At 62.0% G+C, this 25,570-nt stretch overlaps 1 protein-coding gene across 2 annotated transcripts in view; it reads left to right on the top strand.

Moving 5' to 3' along the window:
- fam3a (FAM3 metabolism regulating signaling molecule A) overlaps positions 1-24,138 on the top strand; it is an 80,684-nt gene extending 56,546 nt beyond the window's left edge. Inside the window, exons 3-9 of one of the 2 annotated variants that reach the window (XM_041181460.1) lie at positions 12,633-12,656; positions 12,959-13,082; positions 17,700-17,758; positions 18,260-18,310; positions 20,239-20,329; positions 20,405-20,531; positions 23,700-24,138. In XM_041181460.1, the coding sequence (XP_041037394.1) occupies positions 12,633-12,656; positions 12,959-13,082; positions 17,700-17,758; positions 18,260-18,310; positions 20,239-20,329; positions 20,405-20,531; positions 23,700-23,789 (566 nt within the window). In that variant the 3' untranslated portion in view covers positions 23,790-24,138. The remainder of the gene's footprint in view (positions 1-12,632; positions 12,657-12,958; positions 13,083-17,699; positions 17,759-18,259; positions 18,311-20,238; positions 20,330-20,404; positions 20,532-23,699) is intronic. The other variant, XM_041181461.1, reaches the window with a different exon arrangement.
- Positions 24,139-25,570: the final 1,432 nt, after the last annotated feature.

Raw genomic sequence — 25,570 nt, 5'->3', positions numbered from 1 at the left:
GCGGAGATGGGTCTGTCTGTGTCGGAGGCTGGGACCGGTGCGGAGACGGGTCTGTCTGTGTCGGAGGCTGGGACCGGTGCGGAGACGGGTCTGTCTGTGTCGGAGGCTGGGACCGGTGCAGAGACGGGTCTGTCTGTGTCGGAGGATGGGACCGGTGCGGAGACGGGTCTGTCTGTGTCGGAGGCTGGGACCGGTGCGGAGACGGGTCTGTCTGTGTCGGAGGCTGGGACCGGTATGCATACGGGTCTGTCTGTGTCGGAGGCTGGGCCCGGTGTGCAGACGGGTCTCTCTGTGTCGGAGGCTGGGACCGGTGCGGAGACGGGTCTGTCTGTGTCGGAGGCTGGGTCCGTTGTGTAGACGGGTCTGTCTGTGTCGGAGGCTGGGACCGGTGCGGAGACGGGTCTGTCTGTGTCGGAGGCTGGGTCCGTTGTGTAGACGGGTCTGTCTGTGTCGGAGGCTGGGACCAGTGTGTAGACGGGTCTGTCTGTGTCGGAGGCTGGGACCGGTGCGTAGACGGGTCTGTCTGTGTCGGAGGCTGGGACCGGTGTGGAGATGGGTCTGTCTGTGTCGGATGCTGGGACCGGTGCGGAGATGGGTCTGTCTGTGTCGGAGGCTGGGACCGGTGTGTAGACGGGTCTGTCTGTGTCGGAGGCTGGGACCGGTGTGTAGACGGGTCTGTCTGTGTCGGAGGCTGGGACCGGTGTGTAGACGGGTCTGTCTGTGTCGGAGGCTGGGACCGGTGCGTAGACGGGACTGTCTGTGTCGGAGGCTGGGACCGGTGCGGAGACGGGTCTGTCTGTGTCGGAGGCTGTGTCCGTTGTGTAGACGGGTCTGTCTGTGTCGGAGGCTGGGACCGGTGTGTAGACGGGTCTGTCTGTGTCGGAGGCTGGGACCGGTGTGTAGACGGGTCTGTCTGTGTCGGAGGCTGGGACCGGTGCGTAGACGGGACTGTCTGTGTCGGAGGCTGGGACCGGTGCGGAGACGGGTCTATCTGTGTCGGCGGCTGGGACCGGTGGGTATACTGGTCTGTCTGTGTCAGAGGCTGGGACCGGTGTGTAGACGGGTCTGTCTGTGTCGGAGGCTGGGACCGGTGTGTGACGGGTCTGTCTGTGTCAAATGCTGGGACCGGTGCGGAGATGGGTCTGTCTGTGTCGGAGGCTGGGACCGGTGCAGAGACGGGTCTGTCTGTGTCGGAGGCTGGGACCGGTGTGTAGACTGGTCTGTCTGTGTCGGAGGCTGGGACCGGTGCGGAGATGGATCTGTCTGTGTCGGAGGCTGGGTCCGTTGTGTAGACGGGTCTGTCTGTGTCGGAGGCTGGGGCCGGTGTGCAGACGGATCTGTCTGTGTCGGAGGCTGGGACCGGTGTGTAGACGGGTCTGTCTGTGTCGGAGACTGGGACCGGTGCGTAGACGGGACTGTCTGTGTCGGAGGCTGGGACCGGTGTGTAGACGGGTCTGTCTGTGTCGGAGGCTGGGGCCGGTGTACAGACGGATCTGTCTGTGTCGGAGGCTGGGACCGGTGTGTAGACGGGTCTGTCTGTGTCGGAGGCTGGGACTGGTGCGTAGACGGGACTGTCTGTGTCGGAGGCTGGGACCGGTGCGGAGACGGGTCTATCTGTGTCGGCGGCTGGGACCGGTGCGGAGACGGGTCTGTCTGTGTCGGAGGCTGGGTCCGTTGTGTAGACGGGTCTGTCTGTGTCGGAGGCTGGGACCAGTGCGGAGACGGGTCTGTCTGTGTCGGAGGCTGGGTCCGTTGTGTGGACGGGTCTGTCTGTGTCGGAGGTTGGGACCGGTGTGTAGACGGGTCTGTCTGTGTCGGAGGCTGGGACCGGTGTGTAGACGGGTCTGTCTGTGTCGGAGGCTGGGACCGGTGCGTAGACCGGACTGTCTGTGTCGGAGGCTGGGACCAGCGTGGAGATGGGTCTGTCTGTGTCGGAGGCTGGGACCGGTGCGGAGACGGGTCTGTCTGTGTCGGAGGCTTGGACCGGTGCAGAGACGGGTCTGTCTGTGTCGGAGGCTGGGACCGGTGTGTAGAGGGGTCTGTCTGTGTCGGAGGCTGGGACCGGTGCGGAGACGGATCTGTCTGTGTCGGAGGCTGGGTCCGTTGTGTAGACGGATCTGTCTGTGTCGGAGGCTGGGTCCGTTGTGTAGACGGGTCTGTCTGTGTCGGAGGCTGGGACCGGTGTGTAGACGGGTCTGTCTGTGTCGGAGGCTGGGACCGGTGTTTAGATGGGTCTGTCTGTGTCGGAGGCTGGGACCGGTGCGTAGACGGGACTGTCTGTGTCGGAGGCTGGGACCGGTGCGGAGACGGGTCTGTCTGTGTCGGAGGCTGGGACCGGTGCGGAGACGGGTCTGTCTGTGTCGGAGGCTGGGACCGGTGCGTAGACGGGTCTGTCTGTGTCGGAGGCTGGGACCGGTGCAGAGACGGGTCTGTCTGTGTCGGAGGCTCGGTCCGGTGTGCAGACGGGTCTGTCTGTGTCGGAGGCTGGGACCGGTGCGGAGACGGGTCTATCTGTGTCGGCGGCTGGGACCGGTGGGTAGACTGGTCTGTCTGTGTCAGAGGCTGGGACCGGTGTGTAGACGGGTCTGTCTGTGTCGGAGGCTGGGACCGGTGTGTAGACGGGTCTGTCTGTGTCGGAGGCTGGAACCGGTGCGGAGACGGGTCTGTCTGTGTCGGAGGCTGGGACCGGTGTGTAGACGGGTCTGTCTGTGTTGGAGGCTGGGACTGGTGCGGAAACGGGTCTGTCTGTGTCGGAGGCTGGGACCGGTGTGTAGACGGGTCTGTCTGTGTCGGAGGCTGGGCCCGGTGAGGAGACGGGTCTGTCTGTGTCGGAGCCTGGGTCCGTTGTGTAGACGGGTCTGTCTGTGTCGGAGGCTGGGTCCGTTGTGTGGACGGGTCTGTCTGTGTCGGAGGCTGGGACCGGTGCGGAGACGGGTCTGTCTGTGTCGGAGCCTGGGTCCGTTGTGTAGAAGGGTCTGTCTGTGTCGGAGGCTGGGCCCGGTGCGGAGACGGGTCTGTCTGTGTCGGAGGCTGGGACCGGTGCGGAGACGGGTCTGTCTGTGTCGGAGGCTGGGACCGTTGTGTAGACGGGTCTGTCTGTGTCGGAGGCTGGGACCGGTGCGGAGACGGGTCTGTCTGTGTCGGAGCCTGGGTCCGTTGTGTAGACGGGTCTGTCTGTGTCGGAGGCTGGGACCGGTGTGTAGAAGGGTCTGTCTGTGTCGGAGCCTGGGACCGGTGTGTCGACGGGTCTGTCTGTGTCGGAGGCTGGGAGCGGTGTGTAGACGGGTCTGTCTGTGTCGGAGGCTGGGACCGGTGCGTAGACGGGACTGTCTGTGTCGGAGGCTGGGACCGGTGCGGAGACGGGTCTGTCTGTGTCGGAGGCTGTGTCCGTTGTGTAGACGGGTCTGTCTGTGTCGGAGGCTGGGACCGGTGTGTAGACGGGTCTGTCTGTGTCGGAGGCTGGGACCGGTGTGCAGACGGGTCTGTCTGTGTCAGAGGCTGGGACCGGTGCGTAGACGGGACTGTCTGTGTCGGAGGCTGGGACCGGTGCTGAGACGGGTCTATCTGTGTCGGCGGCTGGGACCGGTGTGTGACGGGTCTGTCTGTGTCAAATGCTGGGACCGGTGCGTAGACGGGACTGTCTGTGTCGGAGGCTGGGACCAGTGCGGAGACGGGTCTGTCTGTGTCGGAGGCTGGGTCCGGTGCGTAGACGGGACTGTCTGTGTCGGAGGCTGGGACCAGTGCGGAGACGGATCTGTCTGTGTCGGAGGCTGGGACCGGTGCGTAGACGGGACTGTCTGTATCGGAGGCTGGGACCGGTGCGGAGACGGGTCTGTCTGGGTCGGAGGCTGGGACCGGTGCGGAGATGGGTCTGTCTGTGTCGGAGGCTGGGACCGGTGCGGAGACGGGTCTGTCTGTGTCGGAGGCTGGGACCGGTGCGGAGATGGGTCTGTCTGTGTCGGAGGCTGGGACCGGTGCGGAGACGGGTCTGTCTGTGTCGGAGGCTGGGACCGGTGTGTAGACGGGTCTGTCTGTGTCGGAGGCTGGGACCGGTGCGGAGACGTGTCTGTCTGTGTCGGAGGCTGGGACCGGTGTGTAGACGGGTCTGTCTGTGTCGGAGGCTGGGCCCGGTGCGGAGACGGGTCTCTCTGTGTCGGAGGCTGGGACCGGTGTGTAGACGGGTCTCTCTGTGTCGGAGGCTGGGACCGGTGCGGAGACGTGTCTGTCTGTGTCGGAGGCTGGGACCGGTGTGTAGACGGGTCTGTCTGTGTCGGAGGCTGGGCCCGGTGCGGAGACGGGTCTGTCTGTGTCGGAGGCTGGGCCCGGTGCGGAGACGGGTCTGTCTGTGTCGGAGGCTGGGACCGGTGTGTAGACGGGTCTCTCTGTGTCGGAGGCTGGGACCGGTGTGTTGACGGGTCTCTCTGTGTCGGAGGCTGGGACCGGTGTGTAGACGGGTCTCTCTGTGTCGGAGGCTGGGACCGGTGCGGAGACGTGTCTGTCTGTGTCGGAGGCTGGGACCGGTGTGTAGACGGGTCTGTCTGTGTCGGAGGCTGGGCCCGGTGCGGAGACGGGTCTGTCTGTGTCGGAGGCTGGGACCGGTGTGTAGACGGGTCTCTCTGTGTCGGAGGCTGGGACCGGTGTGTTGACGGGTCTCTCTGTGTCGGAGGCTGGGACCGGTGTGTAGACGGGTCTGTCTGTGTCGGAGGCTGGGCCCGGTGCGGAGACGGGTCTGTCTGTGTCGGAGGCTGGGACCGGTGTGTAGACGGGTCTCTCTGTGTGGGAGGCTGGGATCGGTGTGTAGACGGGTCTGTCTGTGTCGGAGGCTGGGACCGGTGTGTAGACGGGTCTGTCTGTGTCGGAGGCTGGGACCGGTGTGTAGACGGGTCTGTCTGTGTCGGAGGCTGGGCCCGGTGTGTAGACGGGTCTCTCTGTGTCGGAGGCTGGGACCGGTGTGTAGACGGGTCTGTCTGTGTCGGAGGCTGGGACCGGTGTGTAGACGGGTCTGTCTGTGTCGGAGGCTGGGACCGGTGTGTAGACGGGTCTGTCTGTGTCGGAGGCTGGGACCGGTGTGTAGACGGGTCTGTCTGTGTCGGAGGCTGTTATTGTGATCTGGCTGCACCGGGTCAGCAAACGAACATTAACAACTTTCTCTTTCCCCCCTCACTCCCCCCCCTCCGCTCACCCTCCCCTCACATCCCTCACCTCACTCCCCCTCACCTCACTCCCCCCTCACCTCACTCCCCCTCACTCCCCCTCACCTCACTCCCCCTTTTCACCTCACTTCCCCCTCATCTCACTCCCCACCTCACTCCCCCCTCACCTCACTCCCCCTCACCTCACTCCCCCCTCACCTCACTTCCCCCTCACCTCACTCCCCCTCACTCCCCCTCACCTCACTCCCCCTTTTCACCTCACTTCCCCCTCACCTCACTCCCCACCTCACTCCCCCTCACCTCACACCCCCCTCACCTCACTTCCCCCTCACCTCACTCCCCCTCACTCCCCCTCACCTCACTCCCCCTTCTCACCTCACTCCCCCTCACCTCACTTCCCCCTCACCTCACTCCCCACCTCACTCCCCCTCGCCTCACTCCCCCTCTCACCTCACTCCCCCTCTCACCTCACTCCCCCCTCACCTCACTCCCCCTCACCTCACTCCCCCTCTCACCTCACTCCCCCCTCACCTCACTCCCCCCTCACCTCACTCCCCCCTCACCTTACTCCCCCCTCACCTCACTCCCCCCTCACCTCACTCCCCCCTCACCTCACTCCCCCCTCACCTCACTCGGCCCTCACCTCACTTGGCCCTCACCTCACTCGGCCCTCACCTTACTCGGCCCTCACCTCACTCCCCCCTCACCTCACTCCCCCTCTCACCTCACTCCCCCTCTCACCTCACTCCCCCTCTCACCTCACTCCCCCTCTCACCTCACTCCCCCCTCACCTCACTCCCCCCTCACCTCACTCCCCCCTCACCTCACTCGGCCCTCACCTCACTCGGCCCTCACCTCACTCCCCCCTCACCTTACTCCCCCCCACCTTACTCCCCCCTCACCTCACTCCCCCCTCACCTCACTCCCCCCTCACCTCACTCCCCCCTACACCTTACTCCCCCCTCACCTCACTCCCCCCTCACCTCACTCCCCCCTCACCTTACTCCCCCTCACCTTACTCCCCCTCACCTCACTCCCCCTCACCTCACTCCCCTCTCACCTCACTCCCCCTCTCACCTCACTCCCCCCTCACCTCACTCTCCCCTCACCTCACTTCCCCCTCACCTCACTCCCCCCTCACCTTACTCCCCCCTCACCTTACTCCCCCCTCACCTCACTCCCCCCTCACCTCACTCCCCCCTCACCTCACTCCCCCCTCACCTTACTCCCCCCTCACCTTACTCCCCCCTCACCTTACTCCCCGCCTCACCTTACTCCCCCCTCACCTCACTCCCCCCTCACCTCTCCCCCCCACCTCTCCCCCCTCACCTCACTCCCCCTCTCACCTCACTCCCCCTCTCACCTCACTCCCCCTCTCACCTCACTCGCCCCTCACCTCACTCGCCCCTCACCTCACTCGCCCCTCACCTCTCTCCCCCCTCACTTCACTCCCCCTCACCTTACTCCCCCCTCACCTTACTCCCCCCTCACCTCACTCCCCCCTCACCTCACTCCCCCCTCACCTCACTCGGCCCTCACCTCACTCGGCCATCACCTCACTTGGCCCTCACCTCACTCGGCCCTCACCTCACTCGGCCCTCACCTTACTCGGCCCTCACCTCACTCCCCCTCTCACCTCACTCCCCCTCTCACCTCACTCCCCCTCTCACCTCACTCCCCCTCTCACCTCACTCGGCCCTCACCTCACTCGGCCCTCACCTTACTCCCCCCTCACCTCACTCCCCCCTCACCTCACTCCCCCCTCACCTCACTCCCCCTCACCTTACTCCCCCTCACCTCACTCCCCCTCACCTCACTCCCCCTCACATCACTTCCCCCTCACATCACTTCCCCCTCACCTCACTCCCCCCTCACCTCACTCCCCCCTCACCTCACTCCCCCCTCACCTCACTCCCCCCTCACCTTACTCCCCGCCTCACCTTACTCCCCCCCACCTTACTCCCCCCCACCTTACTCCCCCCTCACCTCACTCCCCCCTCACCTCACTCCCCCCTCACCTTACTCCCCCCTCACCTCACTCCCCCCTCACCTCACTCCCCCTCACCTTACTCCCCCTCACCTTACTCCCCCTCACCTTACTCCCCCTCACCTCACTCCCCCTCACCTCACTCCCCCTCACCTCACTCCCCCTCTCACCTCACTCCCCCTCTCACCTCACTCCCCCCTCACCTCACTCTCCCCTCACCTCACTTCCCCCTCACCTCACTCCCCCCTCACCTTACTCCCCCCTCACCTTACTCCCCCCTCACCTCACTCCCCCCTCACCTTACTCGCCCCTCACCTTACTCCCCGCCTCACCTTACTCCCCCCTCACCTTACTCCCCCCTCACCTCACTCCCCCATCACCTCACTCCCCTTCACCTTACTCCCCCCCTCACCTCACTCCCCCCTCACCTCACTCCCCCCTCACCTTACTCCCCCCTCACCTCACTGCCCCCTCACCTCACTCCCCCCTCACCTCACTCCCCTCTCACCTCACTCCCCCCTCACCTCACTCCCCCCTCACCTCACTCCCCCTCACCTCACTCCCCCCTCACCTCACTCCCCCCTCACATCACTTCCCCCTCACCTTACTCCCCCTCACCTCACTCCCCTCACACCTCACTCCCCCTCACCTCACTCCCCCCTCTCCTCACTCCCCCCTCACCTCACTCTCCCCTCACATCACTTCCCCCTCTCACCTCACTCCCCCCTCACCTCACTCTCCCCTCACCTCACTTCCCCCTCACCTCACTCCCCCCTCACCTCACTCCCCCTCTCACCTCACTCCCCCTCACCTCACTCCCCCTCACCTCACTCCCCCTCACCTCACTCCCCCTCTCACCTCACTCCCCCTCACCTTACTCCCCCTCACCTCACTCCCCCTCACCTCACTCCCCCTCACTCCCCCTCACCTCACTCCCCCTTTTCACCTCACTTCCCCCTCACCTCACTCCCCACCTCACTCCCCCTCACCTCACTCCCCCCTCACCTCACTTCCCCCTCACCTCACTCCCCCTCATCCCCCTCACCTCACTCCCCCTTCTCACCTCACTCCCCCTCACCTCACTTCCCCCTCACCTCACTCCCCACCTCACTCCCCCTCGCCTCACTCCCCCCTCTCACCTCACTCCCCCTCTCACCTCACTCCCCCCTCACCTCACTCCCCCTCACCTCACTCCCCCTCTCACCTCACTCCCCCCTCACCTTACTCCCCCCTCACCTCACTCCCCCCTCACCTCACTCCCCCCTCACCTCACTCCCCCCTCACCTCACTCGGCCCTCACCTCACTTGGCCCTCACCTCACTCGGCCCTCACCTCACTCGGCCCTCACCTCACTCGGCCCTCACCTCACTCCCCCCTCACCTCACTCCCCCTCTCACCTCACTCCCCCTCTCACCTCACTCCCCCTCTCACCTCACTCCCCCCTCACCTCACTCCCCCCTCACCTCACTCCCCCTCACCTCACTCCCCTCTCACCTCACTCCCCCTCTCACCTCACTCCCGCCTCACCTCACTCTCCCCTCACCTCACTTCCCCCTCACCTCACTCCCCCCTCACCTTACTCCCCCCTCACCTTACTCCCCCCTCACCTTACTCCCCCCTCACCTCACTCCCCCCTCACCTTACTCCCCCTCACCTTACTCCCCGCCTCACCTTACTCCCCCCTCACCTCACTCCCCCCTCACCTCTCCCCCCCACCTCTCCCCCCTCACCTCACTCCCCCTCTCACCTCACTCCCCCTCTCACCTCACTCGCCCCTCACCTCACTCGCCCCTCACCTCACTCGCCCCTCACCTCTCTCCCCCCTCACCTCACTCCCCCCTCACCTTACTCCCCCCTCACCTTACTCCCCCCTCACCTCACTCCCCCCTCACCTCACTCGCCCCTCACCTCACTCCCCCCTCACCTCACTCGGCCCTCACCTCACTCGGCCCTCACCTCACTTGGCCCTCACCTCACTCGGCCCTCACCTCACTCGGCCCTCACCTTACTCGGCCCTCACCTCACTCCCCCTCTCACCTCACTCCCCCCTCTCACCTCACTCCCCCTCTCACCTCACTCGGCCCTCACCTCACTCGGCCCTCACCTCACTCGGCCCTCACCTTACTCCCCCCTCACCTTACTCCCCCTCACCTCACTCCCCCTCACATCACTTCCCCCTCACCTCACTCCCCCCTCACCTCACTCCCCCCTCACCTCACTCCCCCCTCACCTTACTCCCCCCTCACCTTACTCCCCGCCTCACCTTACTCCCCCCACCTTACTCTCCCCCCCACCTTACTCCCCCCTCACCTCACTCCCCCCTCACCTCACTCCCCCTCACCTTACTTCCCCCCTCACCTTACTCCCCCTCACCTTACTCCCCCTCACCTTACTCCCCCTCACCTTACTCCCCCTCACCTCACTCCCCCTCACCTCACTCCCCCTCTCACCTCACTCCCCCCCCTCACCTCACTTCCCCCTCACCTCACTCCCCCCCTCACCTTACTCCCCCCTCACCTCACTCCCCCCCTCACCTCACTCCCCCCTCACCTTACTCGCCCCTCACCTTACTCCCCGCCTCACCTTACTCCCCCCTCACCTTACTCCCCCCTCACCTCACTCCCCCATCACCTCACTCCCCCTCACCTTACTCCCCCCTCACCTCACTCCCCCCTCACCTCACTCCCCCCTCACCTTACTCCCCCCTCACCTCACTGCCCCCTCACCTCACTCCCCTCTCACCTCACTCCCCCCTCACCTCACTCCCCCCTCACCTCACTCCCCCCTCACCTCACTCCCCCCTCACCTCACTCCCCCCTCACCTCACTCCCCCCTCACATCACTTCCCCCTCACCTTACTCCCCCTCACCTCACTCCCTCTCACACCTCACTCCCCCTCACCTCACTCCCCCCTCACCTCACTCCCCCCTCACCTCACTCTCCCCTCACATCACTTCCCCCTCTCACCTCACTCTCCCCTCACCTCACTCTCCCCTCACCTCACTTCCCCCTCACCTCACTCCCCCCTCACCTCACTCCCCCTCTCACCTCACTCCCCCCTCCTCACTCCCCCTCACCTCACTCCCCCTCACCTCACTCCCCCTCTCACCTCACTCCCCCTCACCTCACTCCCCCTCACCTCACTCCCCCTCACCTCACTCCCCCTCACCTCACTCCCCCACTCACCTCACTCCCCCTCACCTCACTCCCCCTCTCACCTCACTCCCCCTCTCACCTCACTCCCCTCTCACCTCACTCCCCCTCTCACCTCACTCCCCCTCACCTCACTCCCCCTCACCTCACTCCCCCCTCGCCTAATTACCCCCTCACCTCTCACTCCACCCTCACCTCACTCCCCCCTCACCTCACTCCCCCCTCACCTCACTCGGCCCTCACCTCACTCCCCCTCACCTCACTCCCCCTCACCTCACTCCCCCTCACCTCACTCCCCCTCACCTCACTCCCCCTCACCTCACTCCCCCCTCACCTAATTACCCCCTCACCTCAAATCCCCCTCACCTCTCACTCCCCCTCACCTCTCACTCCCCCCTCACCTCTCACTCCCCCCTCACCTCTCACTCCCCCCTCACCTCACTTCCCCCTCACCTCACTTCCCCCTCACCTCACTCCCCCCTCACCTCACTCCCCTCACACCTCGCTCCCCTCACACCTCACTCCCCCCTCACCTCTCACTCCCCCCTCACCTCTCACTCCCCCTCACCTCTCACTCCCCCCTCACCTCTCACTCCCCCCTCACCTCACTCCCCCCTCACCTCACTCCCCCCTCACCTCACTCTCCCCTCACATCACTTCCCCCTCACCTTACTCCCCCTCACCTCACTCCCCTCACACCTCACTCCCCCCTCACCTCACTCCCCCCTCACCTCACTCCCCCCTCACCTCACTCTCCCCTCACATCACTTCCCCCTCTCACCTCACTCCCCCCTCACCTCACTCCCCCTCTCACCTCACTCCCCCTCCTCACTCCCCCTCACCTCACTCCCCCTCACCTCACTCCCCCTCACCTCACTCCCCCTCACCTCACTCCCCCACTCACCTCACTCCCCCTCACCTCACTCCCCCTCTCACCTCACTCCCCCTCACATCACTCCCCCTCACCTCACTCCCCCTCACCTCACTCCCCTCACACCTCACTCCCCCTCACCTCACTCCCCCCTCACCTCACTCCCCCCTCACCTCACTCTCCCCTCACATCACTTCCCCCTCTCACCTCACTTCCCCCTCACCTCACTCCCCCCTCACCTCACTCCCCCTCTCACCTCACTCCCCCTCCTCACTCCCCCTCACCTCACTCCCCCTCACCTCACTCCCCCTCACCTCACTCCCCCTCACCTCACTCCCCCTCACCTCACTCCCCCACTCACCTCACTCCCCCTCTCACCTCACTCCCCCTCTTACCTCACTCCCCCTCTCACCTCACTCCCCCTCTCACCTCACTCCCCCTCCTCACTCCCCCTCACCTCACTCCCCCTCACCTCACTCCCCCTCACCTCACTCCCCTCACTCACTCCCCACTCACCTCACTCCCCCCCACCTCACTCCCCCTCACCTCACTCCCCCTCACCTCACTCCTCCCCTCACCTAATTACCCCCTCACCTCAAATCCCCCTCACCTCACTCCCCCCTCACCTCACTCCCCCTCACCTCTCACTCCCCCGTCACCTCTCACTCCCCCCTCACCTCACTTCCCCCCTCACCTCACTCCCCCCCTCACCTCACTCCCCCCTCACCCTCACTCCCCCTCTCACCTCACTCCCCCTCTCACCTCACTCCCCCTCTCACCTCACTCCCCCTCCTCACTCCCCCTCACCACACTCCCCCTCACCTCACTCCCCCTCACCTCACTCCCCCCTCACCTCACTCCCCCCCACTCACCTCACTCCCCCCACCCTCACTCCCCCTCACCTCACTCCCCCTCACCTCACTCCCCCCCCTCACCTAATTACCCCCTCACCTCAAATCCCCCTCACCTCACTCCCCCCTCACCTCTCACTCCCCCTCACCTCTCACTCCCCGTCACCTCTCACTCCCCCCTCACCTCACTTCCCCCTCACCTCACTCCCCCCTCACCTCACTCCCCCCTCACCTCACTCCCCCTCTCACCTCACTCCCCCTCTCACCTCACTCCCCCTCTCACCTCACTCCCCCTCTCACCTCACTCCCCCCTCACCTCACTCCCCCTCTCACCTCACTTCCCCCTCACCTCACTCCTCACCTCACTCCCCCCTCACCTCACTCCCCCCTCACCTCACTCCCCCCTCACCTCTCACTCCCCCCCCTCACCTCTCACTCCCCCCCCTCACCTCTCACTCCCCCCCCTCACCTCTCACTCCCCCCCCCTCACCTCTCACTCCCCCCCCCTCACCTCTCACTCCCCCCCCCTCACCTCTCGCCCCGCCCCCCCCCCCCCTCACTTCTCGCTCCTCTCCTCTCTCGCCCATCCTCCCTCCCTCTCTCTCTCCCTCCTGCAGGTCATCAGGAGCTCCCGACTCCCGGTAAGTCCCTGACTCCAGGATGCATGGTGTCCAGTCCCAAGTGATAACACCGCCGGAGAGGTGGGTCAGTAACTCAGAGAGCGACAAATTAACCAGTGCCTAGGGAATAGTGTGGAGTGAGACTGCCTGCTGTGCTTCCCCACCCCCACCGGCCCCCAGACTCCTCCTGGGCCCCCTTCACCTATCCTTCCCCCTCCCCCTCCCCGCTTTGCTCCATCTCCCCGATAGGTGGAGATTGTTGTGTCGATCCAGCAGGGAAGGGTCAGATGCCACTGGTAACCTCTGCCCTTTGCCCTCTGCAGAGAGTAAACCCAGGAAATATAAGTGCGGTTTGCCAATGCCTTGTCCAGACAAACACTTTGCTTTTCGTATTGTCAGTGGGGCAGCGAACGTCATCGGCCCAAAGTTCTGCATGGACGATCAAGTGTGAGTAACGGAGTATCTGTGTGTTACACACGCTCTCTGCCTGTCTGCTCCCCCCTGTGTTACACACGGTCTCTGCCTGTCTGCTCCCCCTGTGTGTTACACACGCTCCCTGCCTGTCTGCTCCCCCTGTGTGTTACACAGGCTCCCTGCCTGTCTGCTCCCCCTGTGTGTTACACAGGCTCCCTGCCTGTCTGCTCCCCCTGTGTGTTACACAGGCTCCCTGCCTGTCTGCTCCCCCTGTGTGTTACACACTCTCCCTGCCTGTCTGCTCCCCCTGTGTGTTACACACGCTCCCTGCCTATCTGCTCCCCCTGTGTGTTACACACACTCCCTGCCTGTCTGCTCCCCCTGTGTGTTACACACGCTCCCTGCCTGTCTGCTCCCCCTGTGTGTTACACACGCCCTCTGCCTGTCTACTCCCCCTGTGTGTTACACAGGCTCCCTGCTTGTCTGCTCCCCCTGTGTGTTACACACGCTCCCTGCTTGTCTGCTCCCCCTGTGTGTTACACAGGCTCCCTGCTTGTCTGCTCCCCCGTGTGTTACTCACGCTCCCTGCCTGTCTGCTCCCCCTGTGTGTTACACACGCCCTCTGCCTTTCTACTCCCACTGTGTGTTACACATGCCCTCTGCCTGTCTGCTCCGCCTGTGTGTTACACATGCCCTCTGCCTGTCTGCTCCCCCTGTGTGTTACACACGCTCTCTGCCTGTCTGCTCCCCCTGTGTGTTACATACGCTCTCTGCCTGTCTGCTCCCCCTGTGTGTTACACATGCACCCTGCCTGACTGCTCGCCCTGTGTGTTACACACGCTCCCTGCCTGTCTGCTTCCCCCTGTGTGTTACACACGCTCCCTGCCGGTCTGCTCGCCCTGTGTGTTACTCACGCTCCCTGCCTGTCTGCTCGCCCTGTGTGTTACTCACGCTCCCTGCCTAACTGCTCCCCCTGTGTGTTACACACGCTCCCTGCCTGACTGCTCGCCCTGTGTGTTACACACGCTCCCTGCCTGTCTGCTTCCTCCTGTGTTACACACGCTCTCTGCCTGTCTGCTCCCCGTGTGTTACACACGCTCCCTGCCTGTCTGCTCCCCCTGTGTGTTACACACGCACTCTGACTGTCTGCTCCCCCTGTGTCTTACACACGCACTCTGCCTGTCTGCTCCCCCTGTGTGTTACACACGCACTCTGCCTGTCTGCTCCCCCTGTGTTACACATGCACTCTGTCTGTCTGCTCCCTGTGTGTTACACACACACTCTGTCTGTCTGCTCCCCGTGTGTTACACACACACTCTGCCTGTCTGCTCCCCGTGTGTTACTCACGCTCCCTGCCTGTCTGCTTCCCCTGTGTGTTAGACACGCACTCTGCCTGTCTGCTCCCCCTGTGTGTTACATACGCACTCTGCCTGTCTGCTCCCCCTGTGTGTTACATACGCACTCTGCCTGTCTGCTCCCCCTGTGTGTTACATACGCACTCTGCCTGTCTGCTCCCCCTGTGTGTTACTCACGCACTCTGCCTGTCTGCTCCCCCTGTGTGTTACACACGCACTCTGCCTGTCTGCTCCCCCTGTGTGTTACACACGCACTCTGCCTGTCTGCTCCCCCTGTGTGTTACGCACGCACTCTGCCTGTCTGCTCCCCCTGTGTGTTACGCACACACCCTGCCTGTCTGCTCCCCGTGTGTTACACACGCACTCTGCCTGTCTGCTCCCCCTGTGTGTTACACACGCTCCCTGCCTTTCTGCTTCCCCTGTGTGTTACACACGCACTCTGCCTGTCTGCTCCCCCTGTGTGTTACGCAGGCACTCTGCCTGTCTGCTCCCCCTGTGTGTTACACACGCACTCTGCCTGTCTGCTCCCCCTGTGTGTTACGCACGCCCTCTGCCTGTCTGCTCCCCCTGTGTGTTACATACGCTCTCTGCCTGTCTGCTCCCCCTGTGTGTTACACATGCACCCTGCCTGACTGCTCGCCCTGTGTGTTACACACGCTCCCTGCCTGTCTGCTTCCCCCTGTGTGTTACACACGCTCCCTGCCGGTCTGCTCGCCCTGTGTGTTACTCACGCTCCCTGCCTGTCTGCTCGCCCTGTGTGTTACTCACGCTCCCTGCCTAACTGCTCCCCCTGTGTGTTACACACGCTCCCTGCCTGACTGCTCGCCCTGTGTGTTACACACGCTCCCTGCCTGTCTGCTTCCTCCTGTGTTACACACGCTCTCTGCCTGTCTGCTCCCCGTGTGTTACACACGCTCCCTGCCTGTCTGCTCCCCCTGTGTGTTACACACGCACTCTGACTGTCTGCTCCCCCTGTGTCTTACACACGCCCTCTGCCTGTCTGCTCCCCCTGTGTGTTACACACGCACTCTGCCTGTCTGCTCCCCCTGTGTTACACATGCACTCTGTCTGTCTGCTCCCTGTGTGTTACACACACACTCTGTCTGTCTGCTCCCCGTGTGTTACACACACACTCTGCCTGTCTGCTCCCCGTGTGTTACTCACGCTCCCTGCCTGTCTGCTTCCCCTGTGTGTTAGACACGCACTCTGCCTGTCTGCTCCCCCTGTGTGTTACATACGCACTCTGCCTGTCTGCTCCCCCTGTGTGTTACATACGCACTCTGCCTGTCTGCTCCCCCTGTGTGTTACATACGCACTCTGCCTGTCTGCTCCCCCTGTGTGTTACTCACGCACTCTGCCTGTCTGCTCCCCCTGTGTGTTACACACGCACTCTGCCTGTCTGCTCCCCCTGTGTGTTACACACGCACTCTGCCTGTCTGCTCCCCCTGTGTGTTACGCACGCACTCTGCCTGTCTGCTCCCCCTGTGTGTTACGCACACACCCTGCCTGTCTGCTCCCCGTGTGTTACACACGCACTCTGCCTGTCTGCTCCCCCTGTGTGTTACACACGCTCCCTGCCTTTCTGCTTCCCCTGTGTGTTACACACGCACTCTGCCTGTCTGCTCCCCCTGTGTGTTACGCAGGCACTCTGCCTGTCTGCTCCCCCTGTGTGTTACACACGCACTCTGCCTGTCTGCTCCCCCTGTGTGTTACGCACGCCCTCTGCCTGTCTGCTCCCCCTGTGTGTTACGCACACACTCTGCCTGTCTGCTCCCCGTGTGTTACACACGCACTCTGCCTGTCTGCTCCCCCTGTGTGTTACACACGCACTCTGACTGTCTGCTCCCCCTGTGTGTTACACACGCACTCTGACTGTCTGCTCCCCCTGTGTCTTACACAAGCCCTCTGCCTGTCTGCTCCCCCTGTGTGTTACACACGCCCTCTGCCTGTCTGCTCCCCTGTGTGTTACACACGCACTCTGCCTGTCTGCTCCCCCTGTGTTACACACGCACTCTGACTGTCTGCTCCCCCTGTGTGTTACACACACACTCTGTCTGTCTGCTCCCCGTGTGTTACACACACACTCTGCCTGTCTGCTCCCCGTGTGTTACACACGCTCCCTGCCTGTCTGCTTCCCCTGTGTGTTAGACACGCACTCTGCCTGTCTGCTCCCCCTGTGTGCTACATACGCACTCTGCCTGTCTGCTCCCCCTGTGTGTTACACACGCACTCTGCCTGTCTGCTCCCCCTGTGTGTTACGCACGCACTCTGCCTGTCTGCTCCCCGTGTGTTACACACGCACTCTGCCTGTCTGCTCCCCCTGTGTGTTACGCAGGCACTCTGCCTGTCTGCTCCCCCTGTGTGTTACACACGCACTCTGCCTGTCTGCTCCCCCTGTGTGTTACACACGCACTCTGCCTGTCTGCTCCCCCCGTGTGTTGCCCACACTCCCTGCCTGTCTGCTCCCTCTGTGTGTTACACACGCACTCTGCCTGTCTGCTCCCCCTGTGTGTTACGCACGCACTCTGCCTGTCTGCTCCCCCTGTGTGTTACGCACACACTCTGCCTGTCTGCTCCCCGTGTGTTACACACGCACTCTGCCTGTCTGCTCCCCCTGTGTGTTACGCAGGCACTCTGCCTGTCTGCTCCCCCTGTGTGTTACACACGCACTCTGCCTGTCTGCTCCCCCTGTGTGTTACACACGCACTCTGCCTGTCTGCTCCCCCCGTGTGTTGCCCACACTCCCTGCCTGTCTGCTCCCTCTGTGTGTTACACTCGCCCTGGTGCTTTACATGTGCTCTTTACTTTCTAATGCCCTCCACCCCCGGCCCCCCACCACCCTCCCTCACACCACCTCCCCCCTCCCACTGCTCCTCTCTGCGCCCACCCCGCCCCTTAACCCCCCCCCCCCCCCCCACCCACAACCACCCCCGTCTCTCCAGCCCTCGGCCCTCTCTATCTGCTCCCCCACACTGCTCTATCCACCCCCCAATCACCCCCCTGGCCCCCTCCCCTCCGGCCCCCTCCCTCCCCTCCGACCCCCACCCTCCCTCCTTCTGTCCCCTCCAGCGCCCTCCCTCTGTCCCTCCCTCCCCTCCAGGACCCTCCCTCCATCTCTCTCCTCCAGGCCCCTCCCTCCTTCCCTCTCTCCCCTCTGGGACCCTCCCTCTCTTTCCCACCTGCTGGCCCTTTCTCTCCCTGTGTTTTAAGCACCCTTTCCCCCCCCCCGCAATACCCAGATCTCCCCCAGATGTGACTCAGCCTCGATGTTAACCCTTCAGTTCTCTGCTTTCAGGTTAATGAGCAGCGTGAAGAACAACGTGGGACGAGGACTGAACATTGCTCTGGTCAACGGTAGGAGCAGAATTCCCAGCATCGGAGCGAGGGGCTGGGGGAGGGGGAGGGAGGGTCACTCCCTGTCTCTGTGTGAGTGAGACCCTCAGTATCACAGGCCCGCCCCTGGGGGGAGGGTCACTCCCTGTCTCTGTGTGAGTGAGACCCTCAGTATCACAGGCCCGCCCCTGGGGGGAGGGTCACTCCCTGTCTCTGTGTGAGTGAGACCCTCAGTATCACAGGCCCGCCCCTGGGGGGAGGGTCACTCCCTGTCTCTGTGTGAGTGAGACCCTCAGTATCACAGGCCCGCCCCTGGGGGGAGGGTCACTCCCTGTCTCTGTGTGAGTGAGACCCTCAGTGTCACAGCCCCCCCCCGGGGAGGGGGACACACTCACTGCTGGAATGTGATTGTTGGAGAATCCCCGAACTCCTATCTATTTGCATTACTTTGCTGCGAATTGAATCTTCTCTGAGCTCCAGTGTTTCTCACTAACCATTCCCTTTATCCATAAATTTCTTCAGGGGTCACCGGTGAATTAATGGATGCAAAATTCTTTGACATGTGGGCTGGAGGTAAGTCCCGGAAAGAAAGGGAATGGGAAGGGGTTTGGGTCCATTGGGATTGTGTACGGTGGGAGTGAACGGGAAGGGGTTTGGGTCCAGGAGGATAGTGTACAGTGGGAGTGAACAGTGGGGTTTCCAGTGGAATGGTGGACAGTGGGGTTTGGGTCCAGTGGACAGTGGGGTTTGGGGCCAGTGGAATAGTGGACAGTGGGGATTGGGGACAGTGGACAGTGGGATTTGGGTCCAGTGGGACAGGGGACAATGGGGTTTGGGTACAGTGGGACAGGGGACTATGGGGTTGGGTCCAGTGGGACAGTGGGGTTTGGGTCCAGTGGACAGTGGGGTTTGAGTCCAGTGGGATAGTGAACAATGGGTTTTGGGTCCAATGGGACAGTGGGTTTTGTCTCGTGGGATGGTGGACAGTGGGTTTGGGTCCAGTGGGACGGTGGACAGTGGGGTTTGGGTCCAGTGGACAGTGGGGTTTGGGTCCCATTGGACGGTGGACAGTGGGGTTTGGGTCCAGTGGGACAGTGGGGTTTGGGTCCAGTGGGACAGTGGGGTTTGGGTCCAGTGGGGTTTGGGTCCAGTGGGACAGTGGGGTTTGGGTCCAGTGGGACAGTGGGGTTTGGGTCCAGTGGGACAGTGGGGTTTGGGTCCAGTGGGACAGTGGGGTTTGGGGACAGTGGGGTTTGGGTCCAGTGGGGTTTGGGTCCAGTGGGACGGTGGGGTTTGGGTCCAGTGGGACGGTGGGGTTTGGGTCCAGTGGGACGGTGGGGTTTGGGTCCAGTGGGACGGTGGGGTTTGGGTCCAGTGGGACGGTGGGGTTTGGGTCCAGTGGGACGGTGGGGTTTGGGTCCAGTGGGACGGTGTGGTTTGGGTCCAGTGGGACGGTGGGGTTTGGGTCCAGTGGGACGGTGTGGTTTGGGTCCAGTGGGACGGTGGGGTTTGGGTCCAGTGGGACGGTGGGGTTTGGGTCCAGTGGGACAGTGGGGTTTGGGTCCAGTGGGACAGTGGGGTTTGGGTCCAGTGGGACAGTGGGGTTTGGGTCCAGTGGGACAGTGGGGTTTGGGTCCAGTGGGACAGTGGGGTTTGGGTCCAGTGGGACAGTGGGGTTTGGGTCCAGTGGGACAGTGGGGTTTGGGTCCAGTGGGACAGTGGGGTTTGGGTCCAGTGGGACAGTGGGTTTGTGTCCAGTGGGACAGTGGGTTTGTGTCCAGTGGGACAGTGGGGTTTGGGTCCAGTGGGACAGTGGGGTTTGGGTCCAGTGGGTCAGTGGGGTTTGGGTCCAGTGGGACAGTGGGGTTTGGGGACAGTGGGGTTTGGGTCCAGTGGGACAGTGGGGTTTGGGTCCAGTGGGACAGTGGGGTTCGGGTCCAGTGGGACAGTGGGTTTGTGTCCAGTGGGACAGTGGGGTTTGGGTCCAGTGGGACAGTGGGGTTCGGGTCCAGTGGGACAGTGGGTTTGGGTCCAGTGGGACAGTGGGGTTTGGGTCCAGTGGACAGTGGGGTTTGGGTCCAGTGGGACAGTGGGGTTTGGGTCCAGTGGGACAGTGGGGTTTGGGTCCAGTGGGACAGTGGGGTTTGGGTCCAGTGGGACAGTGGGGTTTGGGTCCAGTGGGACAGTGGGGTTTGGGTCCAGTGGGACAGTGGGGTTTGGGTCCAGTGGGACAGTGGGGTTCGGGTCCAGTGGGACAGTGGGGTTCGGGTCCAGTGGGACAGTGGGGTTTGGGTCCAGTGGGACAGTGGGGTTTGGGTCCAGTGGGACAGTGGGGTTTGGGTCCAGTGGGACAGTGGGGTTTGGGTCCAGTGGGACAGTGGGTTTGGGTCCAGTGGACAGTGTGTCGTGTGATATGCTGTGTTTCTGTGAACACTGACAGTCACTGGGGATGCTTTAACTGTGATTGATTGTGTGCCATTCTGCTCTGAATGTGTTCACAGACACCGGGATTAATGAAATGTTGAAGTTCCTGCGACCAGTTTATGACGGGACGCTGGTGTTTGTGGCATCGTTCGATGACCCAGCAACAAAGTAGGTGAAAGTTCATCTGGCTACAGCTCCCGCTCCGGCTGGCACTCTGAACTTCCTGTCTGTTGTATCTTTCAGGATGAATGAGGAAGGCCGGAAGATATTTAATGAGCTAGGCAGCAAGGCAATTAACGTGCTCGGCTTCCGAGACAGCTGGGTATTTGTGGGAGCCAAAGGAATCGAGAATAAAAGTCCGTTCGAGCAGGTACAAAAACATTTTGCATTTCACTCCTACTGTATTCATCTCGATCCACACACACTGACTCTCACTGGGGTACAGGTCCCACACACACACACTGACTCTCACTGGGGTTCGGGTCCCACACACACACACTGACTCTCACTGGGGTACGGGTCCCACACACACACACTGACTCTCACTGGGGTACAGGTCCCACACACACTGACTCTCACTGGGGTACGGGTCCCACACATACTGACTCTCACTGGGGTACGGGTCCCACACACACTGACTCTCACTGGGGTACGGGTCTCACACACACACTGACTCTCACTGGAGTACTGGTCCCACACACGCACACTGACTCTCACTGGGGTACGGGTCCCACACACACACTGACTCTCACTGGGGTACGGGTCCCACACACACTGACTCTCACTGGGGTACGGGTCCCACACACACTGACTCTCACTGGGGTTCGGGTCCCACACACACACTGACTCTCACTGGGGTACAGGTCCCACACACACACTGACTCTCACTGGGGTACGGGTTGCACACACACACTGACTCTCACTGGGGTTCGGGTCCCACACACACTGACTCTCACTGGGGTTCGGGTCCCACACACACTGACTCTCACTGGGGTACAGGTCCCACACACACACACTGACTCTCGCTGGGGTACGGGTCCCACACACACTGACTCTCACTGGGGCACGGGTCCCACACACACACACTGACTCTCGCTGGGGTACGGGTCCCACACACACTGACTCTCACTGGGGCACGGGTCCCACACACACACACTGACTCTCACTGGGGTACGGGTCCCACACACACTGACTCTCACTGGGGTACGGGTCCAACACACACACTGACTCTCACTGGGGTACGGGTCCCACACACACTGACTCTCACTGGGGTACGGGTCCAACACACACACTGACTCTCACTGGGTTCAGGTCCCACACACACTGACTCTCACTGGGGTACGGGTCCCACACACACACTGACTCTCACTGGGGTACAGGTCTCCCACACACACTGACTCTCACTGGGGTACGGGTCCCACACACAATGACTCTCACTGGGGTTCAGGTCCCACAAACACACTGACTCTCACTGGGGTACGGGTCCCACACACACTGACTCTCACTGGGGTACGGGTCCCACACACACTGACTCTCACTGGGGTACGGGTCCCACACACACTGACTCTCACTGGGGCACGGGTCCCACACTCACTGACTCTCACTGAAGGATGGGAGTTATGTGAAACGCCGGGATCACTAAAAGCTGGTTAACAGGTACAAAATTAACCCAAAGGCGAATGGAGTGTTGGCCTTTATGGCGACAGGGTCAGCGATATAAAGGACTGGTAGTTATTGCCCCAGCTGGACAGAGCTCTGCTCACACCCCCATCGGGGCGGGGGGGGTAACTGGGTTCAGTTCTGGGCCCCGCTCCTCAGGAGGGATGTATCGGCCTCGGAGAGATGGCGGGGGGCCAGTGCCGATTCACCGGAACGATCCCGGGGGGTGCAGAAAGGGTTAAATTCGGGGGGACGGGTCTCACACAGACCGGGGCTTGTGTTGCCTCGAGTGTCGAAGGGGTGGTCATCTCACCGAGGGGTTTAAGGTGGTGAAAGGACTCGACAGGGTCAATAGAGAGAGGGGCTGGTGGGGCCCAGAACAAGGGGGCAGAACCTTAAACTGAGGGCCAGGCTGTTCAGGGTGGGGGGGGGGTTGCGGATGTTAGGAAGCTCATCTTCACACAAAGGGGAGCAGGAATCTGCAACTCTCTCCCCCTACACCCACCACCCCTCCAGAAAATCTGTCGAGTCTGCGGGAGTGTGTGGGGTGGGGGTGTCAGTTGGAAATTTCAAAGCTGGGATTGATAGGTTTTTGTTGGGTAAGGGGATTAAGGGTTATGGAACTGGGACAGGTAGATGGAGTTAAGGTACAGATCAGCCATGATCTAACTGAATAGAGGGACAGACTCAAGAGGGGCTGAATGGCCTCCTCCTGTTCCTGTGTAACAGGCTCAAGAGGGGCTGAATGGCCTCCTCCTGTTCCTGTGTAACAGACTCGAGAGGGGCTGAATGGCCTCCTCCTGTTCCTGTGTAACAGGCTGGAGAGGGGCTGAATGGCCTCCTCCTGTTCCTGTGTAACAGGCTTGAGAGGGGCTGAATGGGCTCCTCCTGTTCCTGTGTATCAGGCTGGAGAGGGACTGAATGGCCTCCTCCTGTTCCTGTGTAACAGGCTGGAGAGGGGCTGAATGGCCTCCTCCTGTTCCTGTGTAACAGGCTCCAGAGGGGCTGAATGGGCTCCTCCTGTTCATGTGTAACAGGCTTGAGAGGGGCTGAATGGGCTCCTCCTGTTCCTGTGTATCAGGCTGGAGAGGGGCTGAATGGCCTCCTCCTGTTCCTGTGTAACAGGCTGGAGAGGGGCTGAATGGCCTCCTCCTGTTCCTGTGTAACAGGCTCCAGAGGGGCTGAATGGGCTCCTCCTGTTCATGTGTAACAGGCTGGAGAGGGGCTGAATGGCCTCCTCCTGTTCCTGTGTGACAGGCTCAAGAGGGGCTGAATGGCCTCCTCCTGTTCCTGTGTGACAGGCTGGAGAGGGGCTGAATGGCCTCCTCTGGTTCCTGTGTAACAGACTCGAGAGGGGCTGAATGGCCTCCTCCTGTTCCTGTGTAACAGGCTCGAGAGGGGCTGAATGGTCTCCTCCTGTTCCTGTGTAACAGGCTGGAGAGGGGCTGAATGGCCTCCTCCTGTTCCTGTATAACAGGCTCCAGAGGGGCTGAATGGGCTCCTCCTGTTCATGTGTAACAGGCTGGAGAGGGGCTGAATGGCCTCCTCCTGTTCCTGTGTGACCGGCTGGAGAGGGGCTGAATGGCCTCCTCCTGTTCCTGTGTGACAGGCTGGAGAGGGGCTGAATGGCCTCCTCCGGTTCCTGTGTAACAGACTCGAGAGGGGCTGAATGGCCTCCTCCTGTTCCTGTGTAACAGGCTCGAGAGGGGCTGAATGGTCTCCTCCTGTTCCTGTGTAACAGGCTGGAGAGGGGCTGAATGGCCTCCTCCTGTTCCTGTGTAACAGGCTGGAGAGGGGCTGAATGGCCTGTTTCTAATCCCAGTCTGTTCTGATTGTGTGTGTGGTGGTTTCTAACTTCCTGCTCCTGTTCTCCCTGCAGCACATCAGAAATGACAAGAACTCCAATAAATACGAGGGCTGGCCAGAGGCTGTTCAGATCGAGGGTTGCATCCCCCACAAACAGGCATGAGGCAAACCTCAGGCACCTCCTCACGCAGCAGAGAGGGGGGGCACCGGGGACCCCTGATTCTGGGCCAGCAGCTGTTGGAGGGGTTTGTATCGAGCCCAGCGAACCGGCTGGTGGACAGCGAGTCCCGGTGGTCATCAGTAACCTTTCACCTCTTGGACAGTCCTCGCTCTGGGAGACGTTATTCTCAGGACAGCGACAGCTTTCCCACCCTCTGCATTGTGGGAGGACTCACCCTTCACCCGCACTCACCCTACCAGCCTACCCTCTGTCCCTCTGGTTTATACTCCTCCTCCTCTCACTCTCCGTCCCTCCCCCCCACCTCCCTCCTCTGCTCACTCACTCACTCCCTCCCTCCCTCCCTCCCTCCCTCACTCACTCACTCACTCACTCCCTCACACTCACTCACTCACTTACTCCCTCCCTCCCTCACTCCCTCACTCACTCACTCACTCACTCACTCCCTCACTCCCTCACTCCCTCACTCCCTCCCTCACTCCCTCCCTCCCTCCCTCCCTCCCTCCCTCACTCCCTCACTCCCTCACTCCCTCACTCACTCCCTCACTCACTCCCTCACTCACTCCCTCACACTCACTCACTCCCTCCCTCCTTCGCTCACTCACTCACTCACTCCCTCCCTCCTTCGCTCACTCACTCACTCCCTCCCTCCCTTCCTCACCCCCTCACTCCCTCCCTCACCCCCTCCTTCCCTCTTTCGCTCACTCCCTCACTCACTCCTTCCCTCTCTCCTTCGCTCGCTCACTCACTCCCTCGCTCACTCCCTCGCTCCCTCCCTCCCTCACTCTCCCTGCCTCCCTCCCACCCGCCTGCACTTTCTCTGAGACCCCTCACTATGGAGTTGGGAACTCGGGTTGTGTGAGGGGGACGAACAAAGAGGATCCATCCACTGAGGATTGATCCCAGTGAAGGGCAGCGGGGGTGGGGGTGGGTTGGGGGGGGAGGTGGGGGGTCCTGGGGCATGTGACTGAGATCAGAGCGATGGTGCCAGAGACCTGTAACCCTTCAGCTGTGAACTCCCTGCAGCCTGTTCCTTCCATCACCACCTCTCACCTCAGCCAAAAGGAACAAACCCACCTGGGGTGGGACTCTTCCCATCGAATGGACTTCCTCCCAGCGATGACCTACCCAAACCCAAGTTCCAAGGACAGGAACGTGGGCAATTCAACCCTGAAATTCTTCACCCTTTCTGAACAGATGTCCCCAAAAATATTGCTCACAAGAAGGAATTCCAGAGTGAAATGTTTCCCAACACTTGTCTCAGTCAGGGTTTGTTTCACTGACAGGAGACAGAAGAATATTGTGAAATGTATTCGGACTGTCAGCTCTGCTCTGTAATGCTTTGCAAACTGAATTTCATATTCATTGGTTTCTATCAATAGATAATAAAAGTTTTTTTTTAATGAAACTCTCAGATTCTTCATTCAAATTCTTCCCTCTCCCCACACCCAGATATCCCAGCCAACTCTCGCCGGGGTACGGGTCTCACACACACACTGACTCTCACTGGGGTACGGGTCACAGACACACTGACTCTCACTGGGGTACGGGTCCCACACACACACTGACTCTCACTGGGGTACGGGTCCCACACACACACTGACTCTCACTGGGGTACGGGTCCCACACACACTGACTCTCACTGGGGTATGGGTCCCACACACACTGACTCTCACTGGGGTACGGCTCACAGACACACTGACTCTCACTGGGGTACGGGTCCCACACACACTGACTCTCACTGGGGTACGTGTCCCACACACACT

This window comes from Carcharodon carcharias (genome assembly GCF_017639515.1).
Source record: "Carcharodon carcharias isolate sCarCar2 chromosome 35 unlocalized genomic scaffold, sCarCar2.pri SUPER_35_unloc_5, whole genome shotgun sequence".
Taxonomy (NCBI): domain Eukaryota; kingdom Metazoa; phylum Chordata; class Chondrichthyes; order Lamniformes; family Lamnidae; genus Carcharodon; species Carcharodon carcharias.
The sequence above is the reverse complement of the archived record's forward strand: the minus strand, read 5'-3'. Positions and strand labels throughout refer to the sequence as shown.